General features: G+C 44.7%; 1 protein-coding gene across 2 annotated transcripts in view; it reads right to left on the bottom strand.

Moving 5' to 3' along the window:
- Positions 1–23531, bottom strand: part of RIN2 (Ras and Rab interactor 2) — a 177940-nt gene that overhangs the window by 40909 nt on the left and 113500 nt on the right. For both annotated transcript variants that reach the window (XM_080813107.1, XM_080813106.1), the window contains one exon: positions 2866–3058. In XM_080813107.1, coding sequence (XP_080669233.1) covers positions 2866–3058 — 193 coding nt within the window. The remainder of the gene's footprint in view (positions 1–2865; positions 3059–23531) is intronic.

Genomic DNA, 23531 nt, shown 5'->3' with positions numbered 1-23531 from the left:
TCTCTCTCAAATAAATAGATGAATCTTAAAAAAAAAAAAAAAAAGGAGAGAGAAAGAAAATTAAACTTATTTCTAAGAGTGAAAAAGCAGGTTTTTAAAATTAAAATCAGAGTTTCTAGCTTGTCTTGGAAAACAGCATGATATGGCCAGATCAGGTATGGTGAAACAATTGCTGGAGCTAAAAAGGAGGTAATGCTCTGAGGTTCCCCGAAGCCAACACCAGAGCTGCAGGTCCATTTACACCTGACTCACCCCAATTTGTGACACTCTCTCTCCCGGTTCTAATACTGTCTTCAGGCGTGTGCTTTAAACCAACCCAACTCCCACTGTCCAACTTGAGCCGCCATTCTGGCCTCTGACACTGCAGAGGCAACTATGCCCTATAATGCTAGGCACTGCACAACTCCAGGGGGCACCAATTCCCTAGGCTATAAATCAAATGGTGTTCCCTGGAGTGTGCAGTGGGACAGCCTGGCTGAGTTCTGGTTCCCTTCTGGATGGAGTACATGGCCCTTCTCCAAGGACCCTATCTTGTCTTGTTTCTCTAACTACTTCTCTCTCCTCTGCATTTGGACACTATGCTCTCTGCTCCGTTATTATCATTTCACCTCATCTTCACTCCCCTCCATATGTCCAGTCAGTATCTCACAAGAAAATTCTTCTGGGTGGAGGTGGGAGGGCAGCTATGGGGATTGGATGTCTGCTGAGAGGGAATTAGGAAGACCTTTGAGTTCTCTCTTCTCTCCCAGTAGTCATAGCGAGGCAGCCATGGGATAGAACACATCTAATAGCCAGTTCTGGGAGTCAGTGCTTCTGGGACACCCTAAAACTGAAACAGAGATTTCAAACACTATTCCTATGGGTAGAAAAGCCCAAAGCCCTGCTGGGAGCCAGCGGTTGGTTGGCGGAGTAGAAGTTTCATTCCTTTGTGCAGGTTGGGACCTCCCTGAAACCTGGGGGTCAGGGAGAGTAAAGTCTCATTTCCTGAATGTCTGCAGCTTTAGAACAGAGGTTGTTAAAGTCGGGCCTGTAGACCAAATCTATCCTGTGGCCTGTTTTTATAAATAAAGCTTTATTGAAACAAAGCCACGCTCCTTCACTTACATGCTCTCTGTGGTTGCAGCTGCACTATGAGGCAGAGCTGAGAGGTTCTGACAGGTTCTACGGCCCACAAAGCCAAAAATATTTACACTTTGACCTTTTACAGAAAGTCTGCCGATTCCTGTCCTAGGATGGAGATGTATTAAGGACCCATGATACCATGGCTGGACTTTGAAATCTTTGAAATCTTCCTTCCTCTCACACCTGCTTTTCCTTCTCTTCAGCATTCTTGCTTCTGGCCTATTCTGATCCATGCTGCTCCCTTCCTCCACCTGCCCTCCGCCTGCCCTCAGCTTGCCCTACCTCGTCAGGCAGGTCCTGTCCAGGGATCAAGTAGGTAGACAGACAGAACATTCCGCCTGACTTGTTCCCCACAGGTCTCAGCAGGAATGGACGCGCCCCACGCTGGGAGGGAAGCCAGGAAGGGAAGGGAACTATTGCTTAGCAACAGGGTGACCTCCCTCTTTAGAACGTTTGTGCAGAAATGCAGGAGCAGACAACTTGACCTCCAAAAAGAGGGGGCCCCATAGACGTGGGTCCTGATCATACAGACCCAGACTAGAGCTAACGACCTGGCATGTTGGCCAAGGAATTTTCCACAAAGATGATCAAATAATGCACCTAGTCACCCTGAGCATGTTCCAACATTAGTCTCAGTCCTGTCTGTTTCTGTCTGATGAGAAACAAAGACTCACTTATAAGTCAAAAAACGATAACAGAGAGGCGCTGGCTGATAGGAAACTCAAGAAAGTTTATTTTTGTGCCCAATTGCCACAACATTCTCAGCTGGCTATGATGGAGGTTCCCCCCACCTTTTTTCCCTTGCTTCTCCATTTTTTCTTAGTTTCTATATCTTGTCATGAGTTGTTCCAAGTCTTACTTTATCTGTGATTTATTGTATTTATCCTTTCTTGGGAAGTAGATATGGTACATAAGCACTGTCCAATACAACTTCCTGTGTTGGAAACACTTTATACTCCACACCATCATCCTATGGGGTAGCCTCCAGCTGTCTGTGGCTAGTGAGCACTTCAAATGTGGCCAGTGCAACTGAGGAGCTGAATTTCTAATTTAATTTAATTAGTGCAAATTTAAATAGCCACACAGGGCAAGCGCCTACCATACTGAACAGCACAGGACACCAACCACTGAAGGACATTTTTTGAGGAACCTCTATAGAGTCGTGGAGTGGTCTTGATTAAGAGACTGGTGTTGGGTGGATAGTAGCTGAAGAAACATAACTGGGCCGTGAGCCCTGTGGGAAGTCACTGAGGAAACCCAAGAGAAACAGGATTACATCAGCAACCAGAGCAGACAAGTCTATGGACACAGAACTTTGGAACTTTTGAAGTCCCAAGTTGGACGGCTAGGCCCTGGCAGGGTTTCCTGGCTCAGAATGATAACAATAGGGGCAGCTGAGGACCCCGAAACCAGGTTCATCCTCAGTGTTGAGGCCCAAGAAGTCAGCCCAGGGCCTTCAGCCAGGGGCCCTCCTCATTACCAGGATGCTCTGTCATCCTGCCCAGTCCTGAACCTCCCTCTGTAACTGAGCTGATGAAGACCGAAAGACAAACTGTGAAGGGCGCTGTTCCTCAGAGCTGCCTCCATACATCCCACAATCCCCTTGCACTGCGACCCAGGTGCACACTGGAAGCCTTGCTCCCTACAGCCTAGGAAGAACTTTCTGGAACTCTAAGTCTTTCTCTTGAAGAAAGCAGCAGCCCTGCCTGTCTCAACCTGTTTCCCTGAGATTCTGAGTCTTACCCCTGGAGGCTGGGACTGGAGGATTTGTGCTGCTTCCTCCTCACTCAGACTCAGCTGCAGCCATATTGGGTGGGTGTGGAGAAGCCGGTCCAAAATGCTGAGCCTGTTGGAGAGGCTATCATAGCCAGAGTCCCGCGGACAGGTCTTTACATCCTTTTCTTCGGAATAGCCATCATCCTTGTGTCTTACCATGCTAGGAGAAAGAGAATTGGCAGGGGTCAAATGGCCGCAGCCCCATTTCTCTGACAAGGAGACCATCCTACAGTCTCTAGGCTAGACCTGTCCTAGCACATACTCCCTCTTTCATTCCCACCTCACTTGTCTTCCCCTCTAGCCTGAAAGCTTTCTGGGGGAAGGCGTCATATCAGCTCTCACTCCATATCTATACTATTAAACAGAATATTTGACAGACCCAACAGACCTTCTATTTCTAACCCAGTTTTCAAAAGGTTCTAAGCATCCTGAATGCTGTCGAGTCTGTCTTCTGGCATAAACCGTTTCACAATTTGAGCACAGAGCCCTAAATGCTATGTTCCATAGGGTAGCATGAGGTTCTAGGGCTCCAAAGCATATATCATGCTCAAAAAGTGAAAACAAAACATTCACACTCGTTCATGCACACTCATTTTGTACCCACATGAACTGGATTTCATTTCTTTTCACACATCAAGGCACTTTTGTTACTACCATTATTTGTAATAAATACCATTATTTGTAATAAAACCTCACAGTTGAATAACGCTGTGCTATTTATAAAATCATATTAACATGAGTTCATTATTGCCATAAAGTGGAAACAGCCCAAATTTCCATCACCTAATGAATGGACAAATAAAATGTGGTCTACCCATACAAAGGAATTTTATTCAGTCATAATATTCATTCATTCTGTTTATGAATGGAGTACTCATCCACACTCCAAAATGGCATGAACTGTGACGACTTCATGCTAAGTTGAAGCAGCTAGACACAAATATTGTGTGATTCCACTTATACAAAATATCTAGACTAGACACAAAGAGAGAAACAGAAAGATTAGTGGTTGCTGGGACTGGGGGCAGGGACAGGATGGGTACTGGTTGCTAATCAGGATGGAATTCCTTTTTGAGGTAAAGAGAATGTTCTGGATGGAGACGTGCTGATGGCTGTACAACTCTGTGAATGTGCTGGAAAACACTGAATTATACAGTTTAAGTAAGGTGTGCTATGTGAATGACATCTCAATTAAAAACGTCTTATTGATTTCCATAGTTGCCTTTGGTGCCAAAACTAACCTTGTGACTGAGTATGCAATTCCCTTTTTATGAATGAGAAAACTGGGGCCCAAGAAGGTATTGGGCTGCCCAGAATTATAAACACTCATGAAATGGCAGAGCTAGAAATTCAAGAGGTCTGGTGTTCCTCCAACTCTGCAGGTAACAAGTAAGATCATGAACACAGGTGAGCTTGTATCTATGTGCTGTCTGTTGTGTGCCAGGCCCTTTGCAAACACTCTCTCATTTCCTTGAAAACAGCCCCCAAAGGCAGGTATCAGGAATCCAGTGTTTAAAAAAAAAGGCAGGGTGGGTACGGTGGACAGGGAAGCCCAGACTGCTTAAGTAACTTGCTCAAGGCAAAGATATGCCTCTGGTAAGAGTGAGCAGGTAGGAATTCCAATCCAAGAGTGCTTGGTTCTGGTGTCTCTATCCCTCTCCCATGCCCTGGGTCTCAGTGAGCTGGTCATCAATCCCGGTCTTGGAGTGGCCAATGAAAAACATCAGATCTGATCACTCACATTTGAAGGGGCAAGTTCAGCTTAGGGTTCTAATGGTTTTCAAACATCTAAACCCCAAGAAACCCAAATGTGTGGCCTGAATGAAGTTTCCAACATTGCGAATGATGATAAAGCCAAATGGTAGGCAAGAGTGAGAAAAATGTAAAAAAAAAAAAAAAAAGTGTGCTCTTCCCCTGTGGACCACTCTACTCCTAAGAGGTGGGACTGAATACAGAAGAAGCCAACCTAAGGCCATTGATCGTTTTGGGGGAAGCAGGCTCAGTATCAACTCCCACAAGGATAAGTGCACGGCTTGGCCAGAGACTCCCATCCCGACGTCTTCCCTGCACATTCTTGACTTTCTACAGATCTGAAGAATCTCATGCTTCCATTCAAGATTTACATTTTGTTTCCCCTTAAAGTTTACCTTTTGCTACCACCTTCCAGATGGGAGCATCTGAACCAAAAAAGAGCAGTTTCTCCTTCTGCAAATGCTGCCCCCCCCCCGCCCCCGCCCCAGGGCCTCCAGGTATTCTGAAGTGAATCTTTGCAGCTATAAGATGCACTCTTTAAAACGAAGCTGCTGTTAAAATTCCTTTCCCATGAGGCAAACGAGGCAACTTGAGAGCAGTGATTCTCAACGCTGGCTGCCCATAAAAACTGCCTGGAGCTTAAACATATTTTGATGGCCAGACTGCACCCCAGATCAAATAAATCAGACGCTTTTTGGGGCGGGATGCAGGCATCAGAATTTTACAAATTTCCCCAGGCAATTCCAGCTTGCAGCCAAGTTTACAACCACGGCATTGGATTGGCGCTTGAGCCAAACAGAGAAATCTCCTGGGGTTTGTTAAGCTGCAGATTCCTGCTTTCAGCCCCAGAGGGTCTGATTCCGCAGTCCGGGGTGGGGCCCTGCATTTCTAACAAGCTCCAGGAGATGCTGATGCAGCAGTCTGGGGAGCATTTGCTTGAGACGGAGGAGCAAAATGTGTTCTTGAACTCAGAACCAATGAGGTGGGTGGTTTTTTGCAGGGGGGTGGTGCACGGTGGTAACATGCCCCCGAAAGAATTCTCCAGACCTAAGTAAACCCTCCATTCCTGCCATCTCAGCCTGGTGCTATTTTACCAAAAGCAAATTCTACCGTCTCTAACACACCAATCCTAACCCTCACGTGTGCGGTGATTAGTATGTGGACACTTCTTCCTTCCTGAGACGGGCACATCCTTGAACAACCTCAGCTGTTCAAGAGGTAAAGAGTCTTTGTCCTGACAACCAACCTCAGCCTGAAAAGCCCGGGCCCAGACAGGAAGACAGTGAATGAGATTCATGGGGCTTCATCAAGGAGCAACCATAAATTAGATCTTATCTTTGGAAATGACTAAGCTAATGCATTTCTTTTACCATCAAACATTTGAGGTTGGTAGTATATTATTATAACATAGGTTGAAAGAAAGAATGAAAAAAGACAGATTGGCTTGTCTTAGAGACAACCTTCAGGAAAGAACTAATAAGGGAAATGAATCCGTATTGGACGCTGTTGGTGCCCTGCCCAGTTCCCCTTTACCAGACTGGGGACCTATTCCCCCGCTGCCGTGGGTGCTGGCTGCTCCCTTGTCCTGTGCATGCCTGGAAAGTTCTGTGCTCCCCTGGGAGCAGATGCACTAATGACATACTGAGACAGGGCGTAGAGGAACGGCCTTCTTGCCTGAAGGTGAGACAATCCCCGGGTGCTAGTCATGTGGCAGAATTCCCTGTGGGATCAGGCTGAGATTACCCTCCAGCTGCCCCCGGATCTCTGCCTGGTTTCCTACTCATCCCAGATGGCCCTGCTCACCCCTTCCCAGGCTGTTCCTTAGACCCTATCTCAGTAAATCACAGCAGAGGGCTCTGCATCGAGGGAATTCAACCTAAAACAGAAGCTGATGAGAATAATAGAAACCAGTGATTCTTTAAACAGATGTCTGCCGCATATATGGGGGAGGGGCAAAGAATGACTGGTTTATAAAAGATAATTCATTGTGATATAATTCAGGAGGTTCTAATGATGACATGGTCGCGGGAGGCCGGCCACCATGTGAGCCCCACCTCCCCTTTTGAGCTTTGCCTTTCTAATCTGCACGGGGTACAGAACCCCTCCAGCATGGTGTAGAACTGATATAAGCAAGAATGCTGAGTGGGTGCTAATCATCAGCAGGTGAAAGGTTGTGAGGGAATAGAACATTCACAGTCTTCAAATCTCTGCCCACAGATTACTTATCAGGAGGAGGAAAGGTACCCTGACAACACAGAAATCTGTGAGACACCATCTTGTTATGTTATTTTTTAAAGATTTTATTTATTAACTTGAGAGAGAGCAAACTAGAGACAGAGGAGAGAGAGAGAGAGAGAGAAGCAGACTCTCCGCCAAGCAGGGAACCTGATGTGGGGCTCGATCCCAGGACCCTGAGGATCATGACCTGAGCCGAATGCAGACATTGAACCCACTGAACAACCCAGTTGCCTCCGTGAGACACCATCTGAACCATGTCATTAGCATCAACCCCTCCAATAATGAGGCGCCTGATATCATGTCCCCCTAATATTTGCTCCGAGAAGGTCATAATAACATCTAGGTCATCGTCCTGCCCCCAAACATGTTTAACCTGAACCTACACAAGAAAAAACAACCAGACAAATCCAAATTCAGGGACTTCCTGCAAAACCACTGGCCTGAACTCTTCAAAATGTCAATGTCATGAAAAATTTTTAAACGGCTGTGGGATTATTATAGATAAAAGGAGAATAAAGAGATGTAAGAGAGGTAACTACACTGAGTGCACAGAATTGATCGCATGTGGCATCAGAATAAAAAACAGCTATAAAGGACAACTGGGGATATTCAATAAGGGCATATAACAGATAATACTGTATTAATGTTTAATTTCCTGAGTGTAGTACTGTTATTTATGTAGGAAAATGCTTTTGTCCTTAAGAGATGCAAACTGAAGAATTTAGGGCCAAAGTGTGAAAATGTTGGAAAGTAAATGTCAAATGGTCAGCCTCCCATTCCCCTCCAAAAAAGGGTGGGGGAGGCTATTGTGGCCATTGCTGCTATGAACATTGGGGTGCATGTGCCCCTTCTTTTCACTACATCTGTATCTTTGGGGTAAATACCCAGTAGTGCAATTGCTGGGTCGTAGGGTAGCTCCTATTCTTAACATCCTGAGGAACCTCCACACTGTTTTTCAGAGTGGGGGGATGTGGGGGTAACAGGTTGATGGGCATTGAGGAGGGCACATGTGCTGGCATGAGCACTGGGCATTACACGTAACTAAGGAATCACTGAACACTACATCAAAAACTAATGATGTACTATATGTTGGCTAACTGAACATAATAAAAAAATAAAAACAAACAAAAATAAGAAAAGGGGGAGGAATACAGAGGTAAAGAAAATGTGGCAAAATTTCAACAACTGGTGAATTTAGGTGAACAGTACTATTCTTAACTTTCCTATAATGTTTGAAATTTCTCAACATAATATGTTGGGGAAAATATATACCATCTCCCTGGGTTTATGAGTACAACATTCATTTATTTATTCAACTACTCTTACTATTTCCAAGCATCTAGGCCTGCTTTCATGGACAGATAAAGCTCAGGTACAGATTCAGTGAGACCTATACCACATGTGAAAATACTGGGCAAACCACAGAATGGTCCCCACCAAGGTGCCTCTAGGAGCAGAGAACAAACTCTGGGCAACTCAGATACTGTATCTGGCGCCACGCCAATGGACCAGGGCCTCACGGCTCCAAAGCAGCTCAGTGGCTATCACACCCACTCTTGGGAACACGGCTCTCCAGCAACAGCCACATTCTGGTCACACCCAATTTAAGGCGCTTTTGAGTGTGGAATGAGAGCAGGCTTTCCACTTGGCTCGATTCCCTTCATACCCAGGGCCTCATGTTAGTAGCCTAGGCAGGAGCAAGAAATTGCAGAAAGCATGTTCTAATACAGGACGGGCAGAAAGACACTAGGTCTACTTTTATTCAACGTTACAGAATCAAGTTCACCTCAGAGAAGAATAATTTGCAGCAGACTTTCCGAACAATGCTCTTTCTTGTCCTAAGCCACAACTCCAGAGGACGACATGACCTATCATCAATGCAGCATCCAGTGACCAGGGTCCCAAACATCACATAGGAGGACTAGGCTTTGACTTTATAAACTACTCTTTTTTCAAACAAATGACATCGAGAACCAAGCAATATATAAAGTACCTAAAACTTAAATGTAGGTTGTCTCTGTAGGAAAAAATAATGGTGCAGTGAATATAGCTAGCAACCTTCTATACATCAGAATCTTATTTCAGCCACTGGATAGCAAAAATGAAGCTTTAGGGGTCTAGGTACAAGGCATACCGCCAAATTATTTTTTACCATCAACAAGGTGGTAGCCCCCATTTGGCTAATGGGTCTCAGCACAGGTGCAGTGCTCTCTGGATGGTTCTATGTTCAGGACACGGGGACAAAACAAGTAGACACAAAAAATAAAAAGCCAAACCTTCTCTGTGTGTGTTAAAAGCAAACCTTCATTAAGCTGAATGATTTTATTTTTTTAATTTTTTTAAGATTTTATTTATTGACGTGTGAGAGAAAGAAAGAGCGTACACGTGGGGGGAGGAGTGGAGGGAGAGAGAGAGAAGCAGACTCCCTGCTGAGCATGGAGCCCCACATGGGAGTGTATCCCAGGAGCCCTGGATCACGACCTGAAGACCTGAGCTGAAGGCAGCCACTTAACAAATTGAGTCACCCAGGTGCCCCTGAACAATTATATTTGGACAATTTACATCAACAACCATGGTAAGATAGCCTTGATTATTTTTTAAAGACAAAAGCAGTTTCAGTTAAATACTTCAAATGTCCTCCAAATTTTTCTTTCTAAAGCATACTGTTAGATAATAGTTCAACTGAAAAAGATTTGGTTTAGTTAATTAACTAACTTTGAAAAATCTCTCATGGCAAGTCCTCTGGAATCCATGGCAAGTCCTCTGGAATTAAATAAGGCAAAGTAATGCTCTCCTAAACCACTTCTTATGGTTCGCTGGCTCATGCAGAAGCATGTCTGCACGTGTGCATGTGTGTGCCTCCCCACAAACATGACCTTGTCTGACTTGGAATTTGGTGCTACCAAATGCAGTCTACCTTCATGGAAAAGCTACACTTGCATTATATCTAGATATTCTGCTTTGCTTCCATTTATAGAACCAATGGGCCTTGTAAATTGGGACATCGGGAGACATTTAGATGACCAAGTCAGCAGGATAGGTTGAAGGAAGTACTATCATGACCTCCTAAAATATAGCTTGGCTTTTGACTTTTGTCTTCTTCTCTACTCTCCAATTCCTGGCTCCAGGCTCTACACCTGGTCTCCTATATTACGCTTTTTTTTTTTTTAATATTTTATTTATTTGACAGAAAGAGAGAGACAGACAGCCAGAGAACACAAGTAGGGGGAGTGGGAAAGGGAGAAGCAGGCTTCCTGCAGAGCAGGGAGCCTGACATGGGGCTGGATCCCAGGACCTTGGGATCATGGCCTGAGCCAAAGGCAGATCCTTAACAAGGAGTCTCTCCTATATCAGGCTTTAGAAAGGTGTAGAAGGTGATTCTCTCTTGGTAGGAGACGCCCAGCTTGCTTTGCCTGTCTTCCAGACCAATCCTGGCAGTGCACTTGGGGCTGAGTAACCCACAAAGGCCACCTCAGATTTGGATCTGCAGTGGTGAGTGGTAGGCTCCAGCCAGGTCTTACCTGGATTTCCAGCAAAATGCTCCCTGATAACTCAACCTTGAGGAAGACTCAGAGCTCTTGCTACAGCCTGCACCCTGGGTCCTTGAAGGTCTCCAGTGGACCTTCCCAACTTTGAAGAAAACGAATAGTTTTTCTTGTTTACATACACAGTTAGTGTTTAATACATTGTCATAGAATGAATCATGACAAATTGATGGGGTTAATTATCATCAGTAGGATGCTGAGCCCATCAACAAAGCGCAACAAAACAAAAATAACCATAAAAGCAGAGCCTTGGCTTCCAATGTGCTTTTGTCCGGGGCTTAATTACGGCTTAAGATTCATCGTTATCGCCTGCCTCCCTAACAAAGAGCTACAGTCCTGGGACACAGCAAAACGCTCAAAAACAAAACCCAACCGTATTTGGTGGGAAAATTTTGATATTTTATAAGTTCTCTATGGTTTATTATAATTGACAATATTTCCCAAAGAAAGTTAGATATATCAAGGTCTCACATGGAGGCACAGTTTTTATTTTAATGTCCAGTAACTTATTTAAATAGCTGCTGTAGGGGTGTCTGGGTGGCTCAGTCGTTAAGCATCTGCCTTCACCTGAGGTCATGATCCTGGGGTCCAGGATCATGGTGGGGTCCAGCAAGAAGCCTGCTTCTCCTTCTCCCACTCCCCCTGCTTGTGTTCCCTCTCTTGCTGTATCTCTCCCTGTCAGGTAAATAAATAAAATCTTTAAATATAAAATGAAATGAAATGAAATAAAATAAATAGGTGCTATATTTAGTGTAGTTCTCAGTGATGGCAGAGATATTAAATTTACTTCCTTTTCCCCAATTTTTCTTATTGTGGTAAAATACACACAACATAGAAATTTACCATCTTAACCATTTTTTTTTAAATTTTATTTAATTTGACAGACAGAGATCACAGGTAGGCAGAGAGGCAGGCAGAGAGAGGAAGGGAAGCAGGCTTGCTGCTGAGCAGAGAGCCCGACGTGGGGCTCGATCCCAGGACCATGGGATCATGACCTGAGCCAAAGGCAGAGGCTTTAACCCACTGAGCCACCCAGGCACCCCATCTTAACCATTTTTAAATGTACAGTTCAGTGAGGTTGTGTATATCCACATCGTTGTACAACCATCACTACCATCCGTCTCCAGAACTCTTTTCCTCTTGCAAAACTGTAATCTATGCCTAGTTAAACAACAACAAAAACAACAACAACAACAAAACACCCTTCACTTGGAGAAACCACTGCTGTACTTTCTGTCTCTATGATTTGGACTCCTCTACGTACCTCGTCGAAGTGGGATCCTACATTGTTTGTCTTTCTATGACTGGTTTACCAAACTTACTTTGTATAATATATGTCAAAGGTGAGTCAATTTAAAGGAAAAAAATGTTAGGTATGTTAATAATAGGCAAGATGATACAAGAATAAGAGAAAAACTGTGGCACAGTTTTGGGCTGAGACAATCTGGATTAAAACACAAGAATATATCCCCCGTATTAGTACTTATAAACCTTGCTCTTGGACTCAAGGTGGGAAAGAGGATGTCCCCAAAAGCATCTCTTTGCTATTGTTCAGCTCCCCCCTTGACCTCTGGGATGCCTACTTGGACAATGGTTCCAACCCCCTTGTCAAACCCAAGGTCAGATCCTGCTCCCTCCCCATCTCTCCTGCAAGTCATCTTTTGGCACCTTCTATTCCTTCAGCCACTGTGTATGCACCTCTGGGGCACTTACCCTATTTTATTCTGTATTGCACTTACTTCTCTCACTAGACTAGCTTCACCTCCCAGGCAGGCATTGATCTTATACTTCCATGATGGGAGACTGGTAGGGTTCCTCTGCAAACAACAGGTTTATTCCTTTTGAGTGAGGAAGGGGAGAAGCCCAGTGGCAACAAGAAACATCATGGGCGCTGGGTCTCTCCATCAGTGTCTTCTTGGGTCCCCCATGCATAACTTCTGATTTAGGCCCTCCCTCAGCCAGACCAACAATAGAATCCGGCTGCTCAGCTCCAGTCTCTGGAGACAAAAGGTTCTTGTCTCTGTGTTTATCAGGAAATGGGTGGAAAAATCACCACAGCTACCAAGATCCCCCTGGCCTCTGGCCATCTGAAGGCCTGGGGCGAGAAAAGGAAGCATCCCGAATCCTTCCAGAGCAACAAATCCAAAGTGTTTGCAGCTCCTTCCTCACTGTTTATGAATCTCCTTCATGGACAACCCCTCCAACCTCCCACCAGCTGGCAGGGGGTGGCCTTTGGCTAGAAAAGTCAACGCTGAGTTTTAGCTGACATCCACTAACACAGGACATTAGTGATACGCCTTCTGTTCAAGGTTCCCAAATACAGAACGCCTTATCCCACCACTGGAAATGAGATTTAATTCCAAAAAAAGAGGTTGAGGGGTGCCTGGGTGGCTCAGTGGGTTAAGCCGCTGCCTTCAGCTCAGGTCATGATCTCAGGGTCCTGGGACCGAGTCCTGCATCGGACTCTCTGCTCAGCAGAGAGCCTGCTCCCCTCTCCCTCTCTCTGCCTGCCTCTCTGCCTACTTGTGATCTCTCTCTGTCAAATAAATAAATAAAATCTTAAAAAAAAAAAAAAAAAGAGGTTGACATGTACCCGCTGGTTGAGCACAGAGAAGACAAGAGTAAAAGAGGAAGGTTGTCTTCTGTTGTGGTATGGAAAAATCCAGAGTGGGAACTGCACACATGCACCTACAGGGGGCTTTAGCATTTGGTTCTCAACAAAGTTCTCATTTACCCGGAGTCAGAACGCATCAATGTGAGAATTTCCTGCACATGTGAATCAAGATCAAGGTGCTAAATTTTGTAAGGCATGCATGGTTTAATCTGGTCAAGCCCGATTCTGGCCTCCCCTTGACTTCATAATCTCCAGTGGTTTGGTAGAAAGAGCACCTGCAGTGAGTTGGAATCAAAGCCTCAGTTGACTCTTCCTGTGGAGAGTCTATGCCTATTATTATAGGCAACTCAGACTCAGTTTCCCTGTCTCTAAAGACAGAGTCTTATTGGAAAAAAGAATCTATTACTAAAACAGACAAAGCCTAAAAAGAACAGACTCTAAGAGTCTGGACTGTTCTAGGAACTATGAGTAAAGATTTTGTTGAGAAGAATTTCCAGGATGTCTCTTTCATTGTCCCCCAATTTCCAGAAATTCAAAAAAAGAACACAAGGTGATGTGTTTCCATTCTAGGATACACGAAGATTATTCTATAAGCACAGTTCTGGAGCTTTCTTGGGATGTTCCTTGGCAGGTCCTCACAGCTGGAGCATTCTCCATCCACCAATGGGATCTAGTCCCAACCTGGACTCTACTGCTTGCCATCCTCAACTTAACAGATGGGATAAAGAAAGGTTGAAAAGCCCTCTCTCTTGGTATTTCTGTAATGGAGGCCTCCTTTCTTTATTCTGCCCATGTGAAGGCTTCAGCCTTCTCACATGATGTTACTTCAGTGGGCTTCAAAGGCAAGAAAGTTGCAGCCTGGGGCATGGCACTACCCAAGGGCTCCGGCTTCCAGCTACACGGAACCAGTATAGGAGTCATCTTAAGAATTAAGCACCAGACAGAAGTCGGAGTCTTGTGTCTGCCATGGCTTTGCTCGTGAAGCAGTAGATCCTTGTCTACATCTCAAAAAGAAAGCAAATACACCCCAAATATCAAGCAGTGGCCAACATGGTAGGCTTCCTTGGGCTTCCTTGATCTTTGGAGGAGAGAAATGAGGGGTCTGCCATCAATGGCTTCTGAAAAAATAGGAGTAGAAGAGGCCCCTTATGTGTAAAGACAAGAAAACAACTGCTCGCATGGAGGGATCCATCTGATAAAAGTTGCTGGTACAAGGACCAGTTCCAATTTCTGTTTCACACACATATATGCACATAGAGCCAATGAAAAATTCCTAGAAAACCTACCACTTCAATAATACCTACTAGTGGGCACCTGGATGGCTCAGTTGGTTAAACATCTGCCTTCAGCTCAGGTCATGATCTCAGGGTCCTGGGATTGAGTCCTGCATCAGGCTCTCTGCTCAGTGGAGAGCCTGGTTCTCCTTCTGCCTCTCTCTCTGCCTCTCTTCCTGCTTGTTTTCTCTGTCTCTCTCAAATAAATAAAATCTTTTTAAAAAATACCTACTAGTCGATGTCCAGTGTTATCTTACTTTCAATCATGAAAACACTTCTTTAGAATTTGGGAAGCTGAATTCAACCCCTACTCTGAAATATTTGTCTGGAGAGGAAGGGAGGCTCAAATTCATTCTGGTCATACATGGGGCCCTGGTTAATTTCTTGGTTCATAGAAAAATTGCCAGGTGATCTGAGGAACTTTTACCCAACACTCAAGATGGGAAAAGTAATGGGGGGAAAGGCCATCCCTGTAAGGATCACTGCGTATTTATCTGAATCCGAGGGGTATTAGAGACTCTGTAGCTCAGCTCCCTACTCAAGGTCAAAATGCTAGAAACTGGCAGAAAGGGTCCAACTCTCTGACTCAGGAGGTCTCCTACAGCATACAAGTTGTTATTTTAATTTCTTGAGGTCTTTTCTCGTCCTTTAAAACTCCAAAAGGAAAAAGACTAATATATTTTGGGTTCTGAGTTTTATTCCTGTCCTTGACTCTCTCTGCTGCACTCTGAGGGACAAGGGCTCAGCTTCCTCAAAACGATTGCTAAAAGCACATCACAGAGGATTTTTGTGAAAAATGTTCAGGGCCTTTGGTGATTTTTCAGCTCTATCTGCGGAGGGCTAGGAGGAGAGAACAATGCAGAAACGGGACCAAAAATGCCTGTCCGCCTCCAGGCAGGAGGAAGCACTGCCATTTTCAGAGCGGAGAAAGAGCTGGTAACTTTTATGGCTTATGAACTTCCTGTCATTGAATCTCCAGTTAGAGATGAAAAGGATAGATATGGAGCCAACGTTGGCAGGGGCCTTCATGGGTTCCGGTAAAACTAAGAAATAGAAACAAAGAACACGTTGTCCTGGCTGCCCTTGGAGCTGAAAATAGGAGAAGGAGCCAGGCAGGCTGGAAGTCTTGGCCCACTGACCTTTGACCCGGAGCAATGGCATGCACAAAGGGCAGGCACTTCATGGATTTGCAGTTCTTAGTGTTTACGTGCTTTTGGTTACACTAGTGTTATTTCACAGCTGGGCTAAATCACCACTGCCTTCTAACCAAGCAAATATTTCACGGCAGAATCAACTACCAGTGTAATAGCAAGGTAAGGTCTGTACGGGGTAAAGTGTTTCTAAGCTAGAGTAGGCCATGATTAAAATTGTGTGCCCAAGAGTACTGTGGACACTGAAGCCAGCCCCTAAATTGGAAGGTGGATGTCCTTCGACAAAAATGGGATCAATTCCTAGGACACACTGCATTTTCAGGATGATCAGAAACACCCTTGTTAAATCTGTGAAAATCATGCATGATCTGCCATCTAAATACATAGAAACAATGAATCTTGGAAAACTACATCAAAAACTAATGAAGTACTCTATGATGACAAACATAACATAATAAAAAATAAATGCACAGAAAAACACTGGAGGGATACACATAAAGGAAAAGAAATGTGACAGTCAAAAAACAATCAAAAAGTGGTTTCGTTTCAGGGATTCATGGTAATCTTTTTATTTTTTATATTGTGCTTTTTCGATAATGTACATGTCCTACTTGGTCATCAAAAAAATAAATCATAAATGTTCTTTTTAAAAACCTTCCCCAATATAATAGATACCACCAATCAAAACAGACTAAAAAGGTGTTTGGGCATTTTTGATCTGGAAGCTTACTTCATTCTTTACTTAAGATTAATGTGGGGGGGGGCGCCTGGGTGGCTCAGAGGGTTAAAGCCTCTGCCTTCGGCTTAGGTCATGATCCCAGGGTCCTGGGATCGAGCCCCACATTGGACTCTCTCCTTGGCGGGGAGCCTGCTTCCTCCTCTCTCTCTATGCCTGCCTCTCTGCCTACTTGTGATCTCTCTCTGTCAAATAAATAAATAAAATCTTAAAAAAAAAAAAAGATTAATGTGGGGGCGCCTGGGTGGCTCAGTGGGTTAAGCCGCTGCCTTCAGCTCGGGTCATGATCTCAGGGTCCTGGGATCGAGTCTCGCATCGGGCTCTCTGCTCAGCGGGGAGCCTGCTTCCCTTCCTCTCTCTGCCTGCCTCTCTGTCTACTTGTGATCTCTCTCTGTCAAATAAATAAATAAAAATCTTTATAAAAAAAGAAGATTAATGTGGGGGCTCATCTTTCCTAAAACCACCTCTTACCTGGAATTACCTGCTTCGTCCATCAGGTTCCAGAACATCTAGTATACTCCACTATTATATCCATTGCATTCTATTATACTCCTTTACAATACTTCCTCCCTGCAGGCCCACTGTCCAGGCATTCAAACAAACAACACCTACTTAACACATATTTTCTTTCTTTTTTTTTTTTTTTAATTTATTTACTTGACAGAGATCACAAGTAGGCAGAGAGGCAGGCAGAGAGAAAGAGGAGGAAGCAGGCTCCCTGCTGAGCAGAGAGCCCGATGCGGGGCTCGATCCCAGGACCCTGAAATCATGACCTGGGCAGAGGCTTTAACCCACTGAGCCACCCAGGTGCCCCAACACATATTTTCTTTAAGTTGAACTTAATTGTTGCTACATTGGCAACAGTATAAGCAAAGAGTTGGTTCAATCCTCATAGAATTCTTTGAAACCACTTCCCAAACACCCAGCAGCGGCTTCAAATCAAGAAATAGTTTGCGGGGGCACCTGGGAGGCTCAGTCGGTCGTTAAGCTTCTGCCTTGGGCTCAGGTCATGATCCCAGGGTCTTGGGATTGAGCATCAGGCTCCTTGCTCAGTGGGAAGCCTGCTTTTCCCTTTCCCACTCGCCCTGCTTATGTTCGTTCTCTCTATCTCTCTCTCTTTCTCTCTCACTGTAAATAAATAAATAAATAAAATTTAAAATCCAAATCAAATAATAAATAAATAAATCTTAAAAAAGAAAAGAAAAGAAAAGAAACAGTTGTGGGGGGGGTGGTGGGGATGAATGAAACTAGTCACAGGAGAATATCCTCAATGGGCATGATAGGAAAATTCAAGTAATCTCTACACCCAACACAGGGCTCAAGTTCACGACCCCGAGATCAAGAGTCACACGCTCATCTGACTGAGCCAGCCAGGTGGGCCAAAGAAACTACATTTTGATAACACCAAACACCCATTTCAAGAGGTCTAAGATGCTGCAAGGTATACCAAGTACTCTGTGGCCAGTGATTACTGTAAGCTTCCCAGGTTCTGCTGAACCAGACACAAGCTCCTGGGAAAGGAGGAAAACCAGCCTTTGTGACAGATGCCACTTGTTCTAGGACAGTGGCCCACTCGCAGATGCTGTGGGACCTAAGGATGGGCTCCTGGCACCTGATCCAGCAGCCTGTGGCACATGCAGCTTTGCAGACACGGCAAAAGAGGAAATATTTGCTTTGCTAGCTGAGTACCCACAACACAGACATTGTGAGAAGACAAAATGCAAACTGATTTCTGCATATGATGACTTAACCTTGCTTCCCGATGACCTCATGATTACAGTCTGGAAAAATCTTTTAAAAAGCAGGTATAGATTAACCAAGAATGATCGCTTTGTATCTGACTTTTCAAGAGGAAAGATGGAAAGGAATAATAGGGAGTGACATTAAATTCTGTGTCTGAAGTCACTGCAGTTGAGAACATGTATTTAAAAGAAAAGAACATATATTTTTTTAAACATGGGAAGCAGCATTGGATGCAGATGTATCCTGAGTTTCAGGGAAGAATTAAAACTCTCACTACAAACAAAACAAAACAAAACAAAAACAAAAACAAAAAAACAACTCTCACTACAGCTCTACTGGTTTTATGCACATATATTTCTTAGTTATGATGTGGCTAATGGCCTGGTTAAATTAATTCATGCGATGCTGAATACTTCAGCATATAAGTATTGAACAAAGTAAAGCATAAAACAAAAGAATCCAAGACATGGAGAGTATTTCATTGGTGGTTTTTTTTTTTTTTTCTGTTACAAGTTTATGATCTAAGATTCATAAGCAGAAATATAAACAATAAAAGATACATATGTATTTATACTCATAATTTCTAGATTGTCTTCTCTTTTTATCTCCTCCCCCCAAATATTCCTTTCTATAACTTCATGCTTTCAATATCACCCAGTGAACTGGCTGTAAACATGCCTCATGACTTTAGCCTTGAACTTAAACATGCAAGAATTATAAAACGATGTTCTGTTAAAACTAAAGAGTTCCCATTCCTGACTCCCACAGCACTGAGATCAGTACTTGAGTCACAACATACAGGTACCCTTACCTCTCTTCACCCATCATGCTTCCAGAAGCTCTAAATCCACACACCCATCCAAATAACTAAAATGAAAAAGCAGGCAATTCCAGGTGTAGACCAGGAGAACAAAACATTTGGAGCTCCCATGTTCTGGTGGTGGTGGAAGTGTGAATGACTCTACTGACTGGAAAATTCTTGAGCACCATTTACCGACATTGAATATTTAACCATCCAACAATCCAACAACCCCACTCCTATATTCCTAAGTGAGGTGTGTCACCAAAAATCACGCACGAGAATGTATGTAGCAGCATTACTCAAAATAGCCCCAACGTGGAAACAATTCAAATATCCATTAAGAGTAGAATGGATAAACTAATTGTGTCGGGTTTGCACAATGGAATAGCACACGAGACGTCAAACAAAAGAAGTCAAGAGTTAAAAGAGCACATGCTGTATGATTCCAGAGATATGAAGCTCAAAACAGGTGAAACAAATCTATGGCAATAGAAGTGAGGAGCGTGTTTCCCCTCGGGGTGCACAGCGCTTGGGGGGTTGCTGAGAATGTTCTGTTTCTTGATCTGGGTGCCGCTATGTGGTATGTTTACCATTGAAAATTCATCTAGCTGCATGCTTATTGGTGTGCTTTTCTTAATCATGTTTTACTTCAGTGGAAAGTTTTGTTTTTGTTTTTGTTTTTGTTTTTTTGAATAAAGCAGCACAAAGTGAGGATGGGTTGCTCCAGAAGGACATAGAGCAACTACTACAGTCACCATGGTACTTCGGGAGACTTACTGGAGTAGAACACTGGGCATCTCTTCCCCAAACTGTAAGCCAACTGATCTTCTCTTCTGACCTTGTGTTCTAACATCAATCAAGTGGGAAAAGTGAAGGGTGGTACCAGGGATCAGCAATCTGAGATTCTTGGGGTATGGGTATCGATGCATAGCCGCTGGGAAGCTGAGAACTTCCTGGGGCACACAGACCCTTCCAGTGGTGATGACCAACTACTACACTATAGAAGTGGGCAGAGCTGGCCAAGGTATTTTTGAATTCTGCATGTCTGATTCCAGGGTGGGGGGAGGGCAGGTTGGGGGTAGAGTTTCAAAACCCTGGGCATCCCCCTCAGTGATCTACTTAGGCTGGAGTGCACCAGCAAGGTGACAAGAGGAGCGAGGGAAGTGAGGATGAGGGCAAACAAAGGTAACAATTTGATGACCTGGTCCAGCCAGGTTCCCCGCCAACTACCCCCACCCCCGCAGCCTGCAAAGCCAGCCTGAGCCTCATCTCATGAAGCTGCCTGTTGCTCAATCCCTCTATTCTACCTGAGGACAAAGGGAACTTCAGAGACTTGTCTTAGCCTAGAGGTGATGGGTCCAGATGGCCCATGAGCACTGCCTACAGCAGGCCTGCTGTGCTGGCCCCAACTACAAGCAGACTGCGAAATCATGGGGGAGGGAGAGGAAAAGCACAAAGCCTTTATTTCCTCACACTCTAGTCTTGGGGGGCAATGAAGTGGAGAGAAGGAGGAAATAAGAAATAGCATTTGGAAAGAGCAGGAACAAGAAATCCTTGATCCCTCTCCTGGCTTCCTAGCCTTTTTTTTGGTAAAATGCCTGCAGAGGGCATGGAATTGATTTAATCAGATGCTCCTCTATTGGCAGATGTTTACAACAGGCTAGAACCCAGAAGTGATGGAGGAAGCATGGCTGGCACATAACAGGAAGGTGCCCTGGGCCCTCTTCTTTACTAGGGAGCCAGCTTAAGGCCCATCGCACAGTTTCAACTTCTGATTTTTTTTTTTAATGCACCAGCTAACTGCTTTACAGGGTAATGTCTTGTTTCTGCAAGAAGTTTCTGATGCTTTAATAACTTTAGAATCTCCAAAGGGCTGGTATCATTCATTCATCCATCCAAATACTTACTGAGTGTATGCTACACGCCAGACACTATTCTAAGGCCAAACCTACACTCTCAATGCGCTTTCCTCCAAAGTGCTGAGAGGCAGAAAATGCACAATTTAAGCAAGTGACCATGTATGTCAATCTGTACAAGTTTTATGAAGAAAAATCAAGTCAGCTAAGGTGACAGAAGAAATGAGGGTCCCAAGGTGAATGCTTCCTGGAGGAAGGGCCTTCTAGGCAGAGGGAACAGTAAGTGCAAAGGCCAAGAGGCAGGGTCCTTCCAGGCAAGGAGCCAGTGGGCCTGGAGCCCAGGGACAGAGAAGGAAGAGGATGTAAGAAAGGAGGGTGTGAGGATGTGAGGAGTCAGAGCCTGGAGCATCTCAAAAGCCATGGTGATGATTTTGGTTTTAATGAATGAAAAATACTGAAGGGCTTTGAACAAAAGTGACACGACTTGGATTTGGGTTAACGAAAGTCAGATCCTTCTCTACGCTGCTTAAATAACAATCCAGGGAAGGCAGGATGGGTGAAAGCAGAGGCCTGGGCAGGTGTCTCCTGCAGTGCTGCTAATGGGGGAATCTTAGCAAGTAGAACTGCCAGGGTCTGGAGATGGATGGGAACACAAGTATGAGAGATGGAGAGGCAAGAGGGATGGCTGTGAGCCAAGCACCTGCAGCCATGGTCACTGGGATGGGGTCGTGAAAGGAAGCCAAGGACTCAGTCTTGGTCTTTCTAAGTTTGAGATCCCAGAGGTCAGGCTGAATAGACAGCTAGATGCAAACATCTGGATTGAAAATAGGACCAACCTAGGGATATAATTCGGGAATCACCAATATACACAGGGTATCAAAGCCACAAGACTGGAAGGGATTAACTATGAAATTACCAAGTTCTCTTTTATAAACAACATATGGTATGTACTCTCTGCCAGCATTGTGCAAAGTTCTTTACAGCTATTAACTCACTTAATCTTTCTTGCCACCCTCAAGTCAAGCTCTATTATTATCCTCATTTCACTGATATGCGCATGGAGGCACGGAGATTTTTAAGTATCTTGCTCAAGGTTAGTGGGAGAAAGAAGAGGCCCTGGGGAGAAGAGAGGCTGTAGGCTTGAGCTCTGGGTGCTTCGGGGTTAGGAGGTGAGGGAGGTGAGCAGGAATAAGCTGGAGACTACAAGCAGCAGCAGGTGAGGAGAGAGGAAACCAGGGAGTTTGGTGTTCCCAAAGCCAAGCCAATCGAGGGTACCCGGAAGGGAAGGTAGATCAACCGTGTTGGAAGACACTGACATGTCAGGAGGTCAGAACTAACCACTGGATAGAAAAGTACCATCTTTTTTTCCACTAGCCTGGTTTTGAAATTAACTTCTTCCCATTTTTGAATACAGGCAACAAATCTCAGTCGTCTGCACAGTAGCTGAGACTCTGTCACCAGCAGAACCCCCAAACATTTTCATTGTTGGTGAGGAAGTACTATTTCTGGCCATCTTTACTTCTAGATGACAGTAGTTCCTAGACCTTGTTATTTAATGTGTTAATAAAGAAGTACCCATGCTATGAAACCATGCATTTTAAGAATTCTGATCGTTCTACTGCAATAGAATTATTTTCCCTATGTCCTCCTGTATATTTTATTTTATTTTATTTTATGCATTTAGCATATTAATCTGAGAAGGGGGTCCATGAGCCATGAAAAGGTTAAAGACTATCTCAATATTAACCACAAAGGAGCAAGCAAAAGCCAGTGCAGGTAGAGGAACAGCCTTCCTAACCTAGGGCACCAGTGTGGCACTCAGCCCAGTGTTCAACAAATGAAGGGACAAAGACACTTTGTGGTGACTGTGGCTGGGGTAGATGAGGCTGTTACCACAGCTCACACTCACCGAGGATGCCACAAAGGAAGGCGACGTCCCTGCGTCTGTGCAGCAACCAGAACATGCCCAGCCAAGGTCCCGGGGGTGCGGGGGCAATCCCCCTTCTCTCTGCAGGGCTTTCACTTGTGGTGGCTCCCCTGCTCTCACCACCCCCTCTCCTTTCCTTCCGTCTGCCATTTGGACTGCTCTGTGCCAGGCTGACCTGCTGTTTCCCTGTGGCTGGAGCTCTGCTCTGTTTTCATTTTGGGAACAATAGAAGGTCCTCTCTATCCTACCTCTCCAATATCTGACCACCCAGACATCGTCAGGCAAAATAGAGGAATTAACAGCGAAGTCACCACTCCCTGCTTTGGCAAAATCAGCGAGAGACCCCAGCACAGAAGCCCATAGCCTCATTAGTCAGAAAAGTCCCACATCGGTAGAATAAGGGCCCTCCTGGAGGTTCAGCTCTGAGGGTAGTTAGGAGAGTCAATGAGCCGGCAGCTGTGACGCACTTAGAACAGTGGCCGGAACACGGTAAACACCGTACGCATTGTTCAAAAGAGACAATCTTGCCTATTCTCTTTCTTCCCCACTGAAAAAAGCAGCAAGTAAAATGCATCTGAAATCTCATGAATCCATTGCTAACCAACATAGCCTTCAAGAGTAAGTGACGTTAATCGGAAAAACATTGCTATTATGGAATGCTCACAGTCATTCTTAAATTTGAAAAAAGATAGCGATGTTAATGACAAGATGGCAGCCCAGCTCTCCCAGCCTGGTATCTACAGCAGTCAGACATTGAGATCGTGATGTGATGGCCGCTGACACAACATCACGTCTTCTAGCAAACCTAGCATCCCTGGGTCTTACACATGGGATGGGGGGGAAGGGGGATACTACCACTGGTGTCCAGAGTACTACCACTACCACTGCAGAGTTTGGGGACTATCTGCAGTGCTATGTTCCCTGGATGGAGGAGAAATCAGCCACCGAAGCCCTCTTCTTTGCCCTTTGGCACCAAGCCGGACTCCCACTTCACG

The sequence above is a fragment of the Martes martes genome (genome assembly GCF_963455335.1).
Source record: "Martes martes genome assembly, chromosome: 9".
NCBI lineage: Eukaryota > Metazoa > Chordata > Mammalia > Carnivora > Mustelidae > Martes > Martes martes.
The sequence above is the reverse complement of the archived record's forward strand: the minus strand, read 5'-3'. Positions and strand labels throughout refer to the sequence as shown.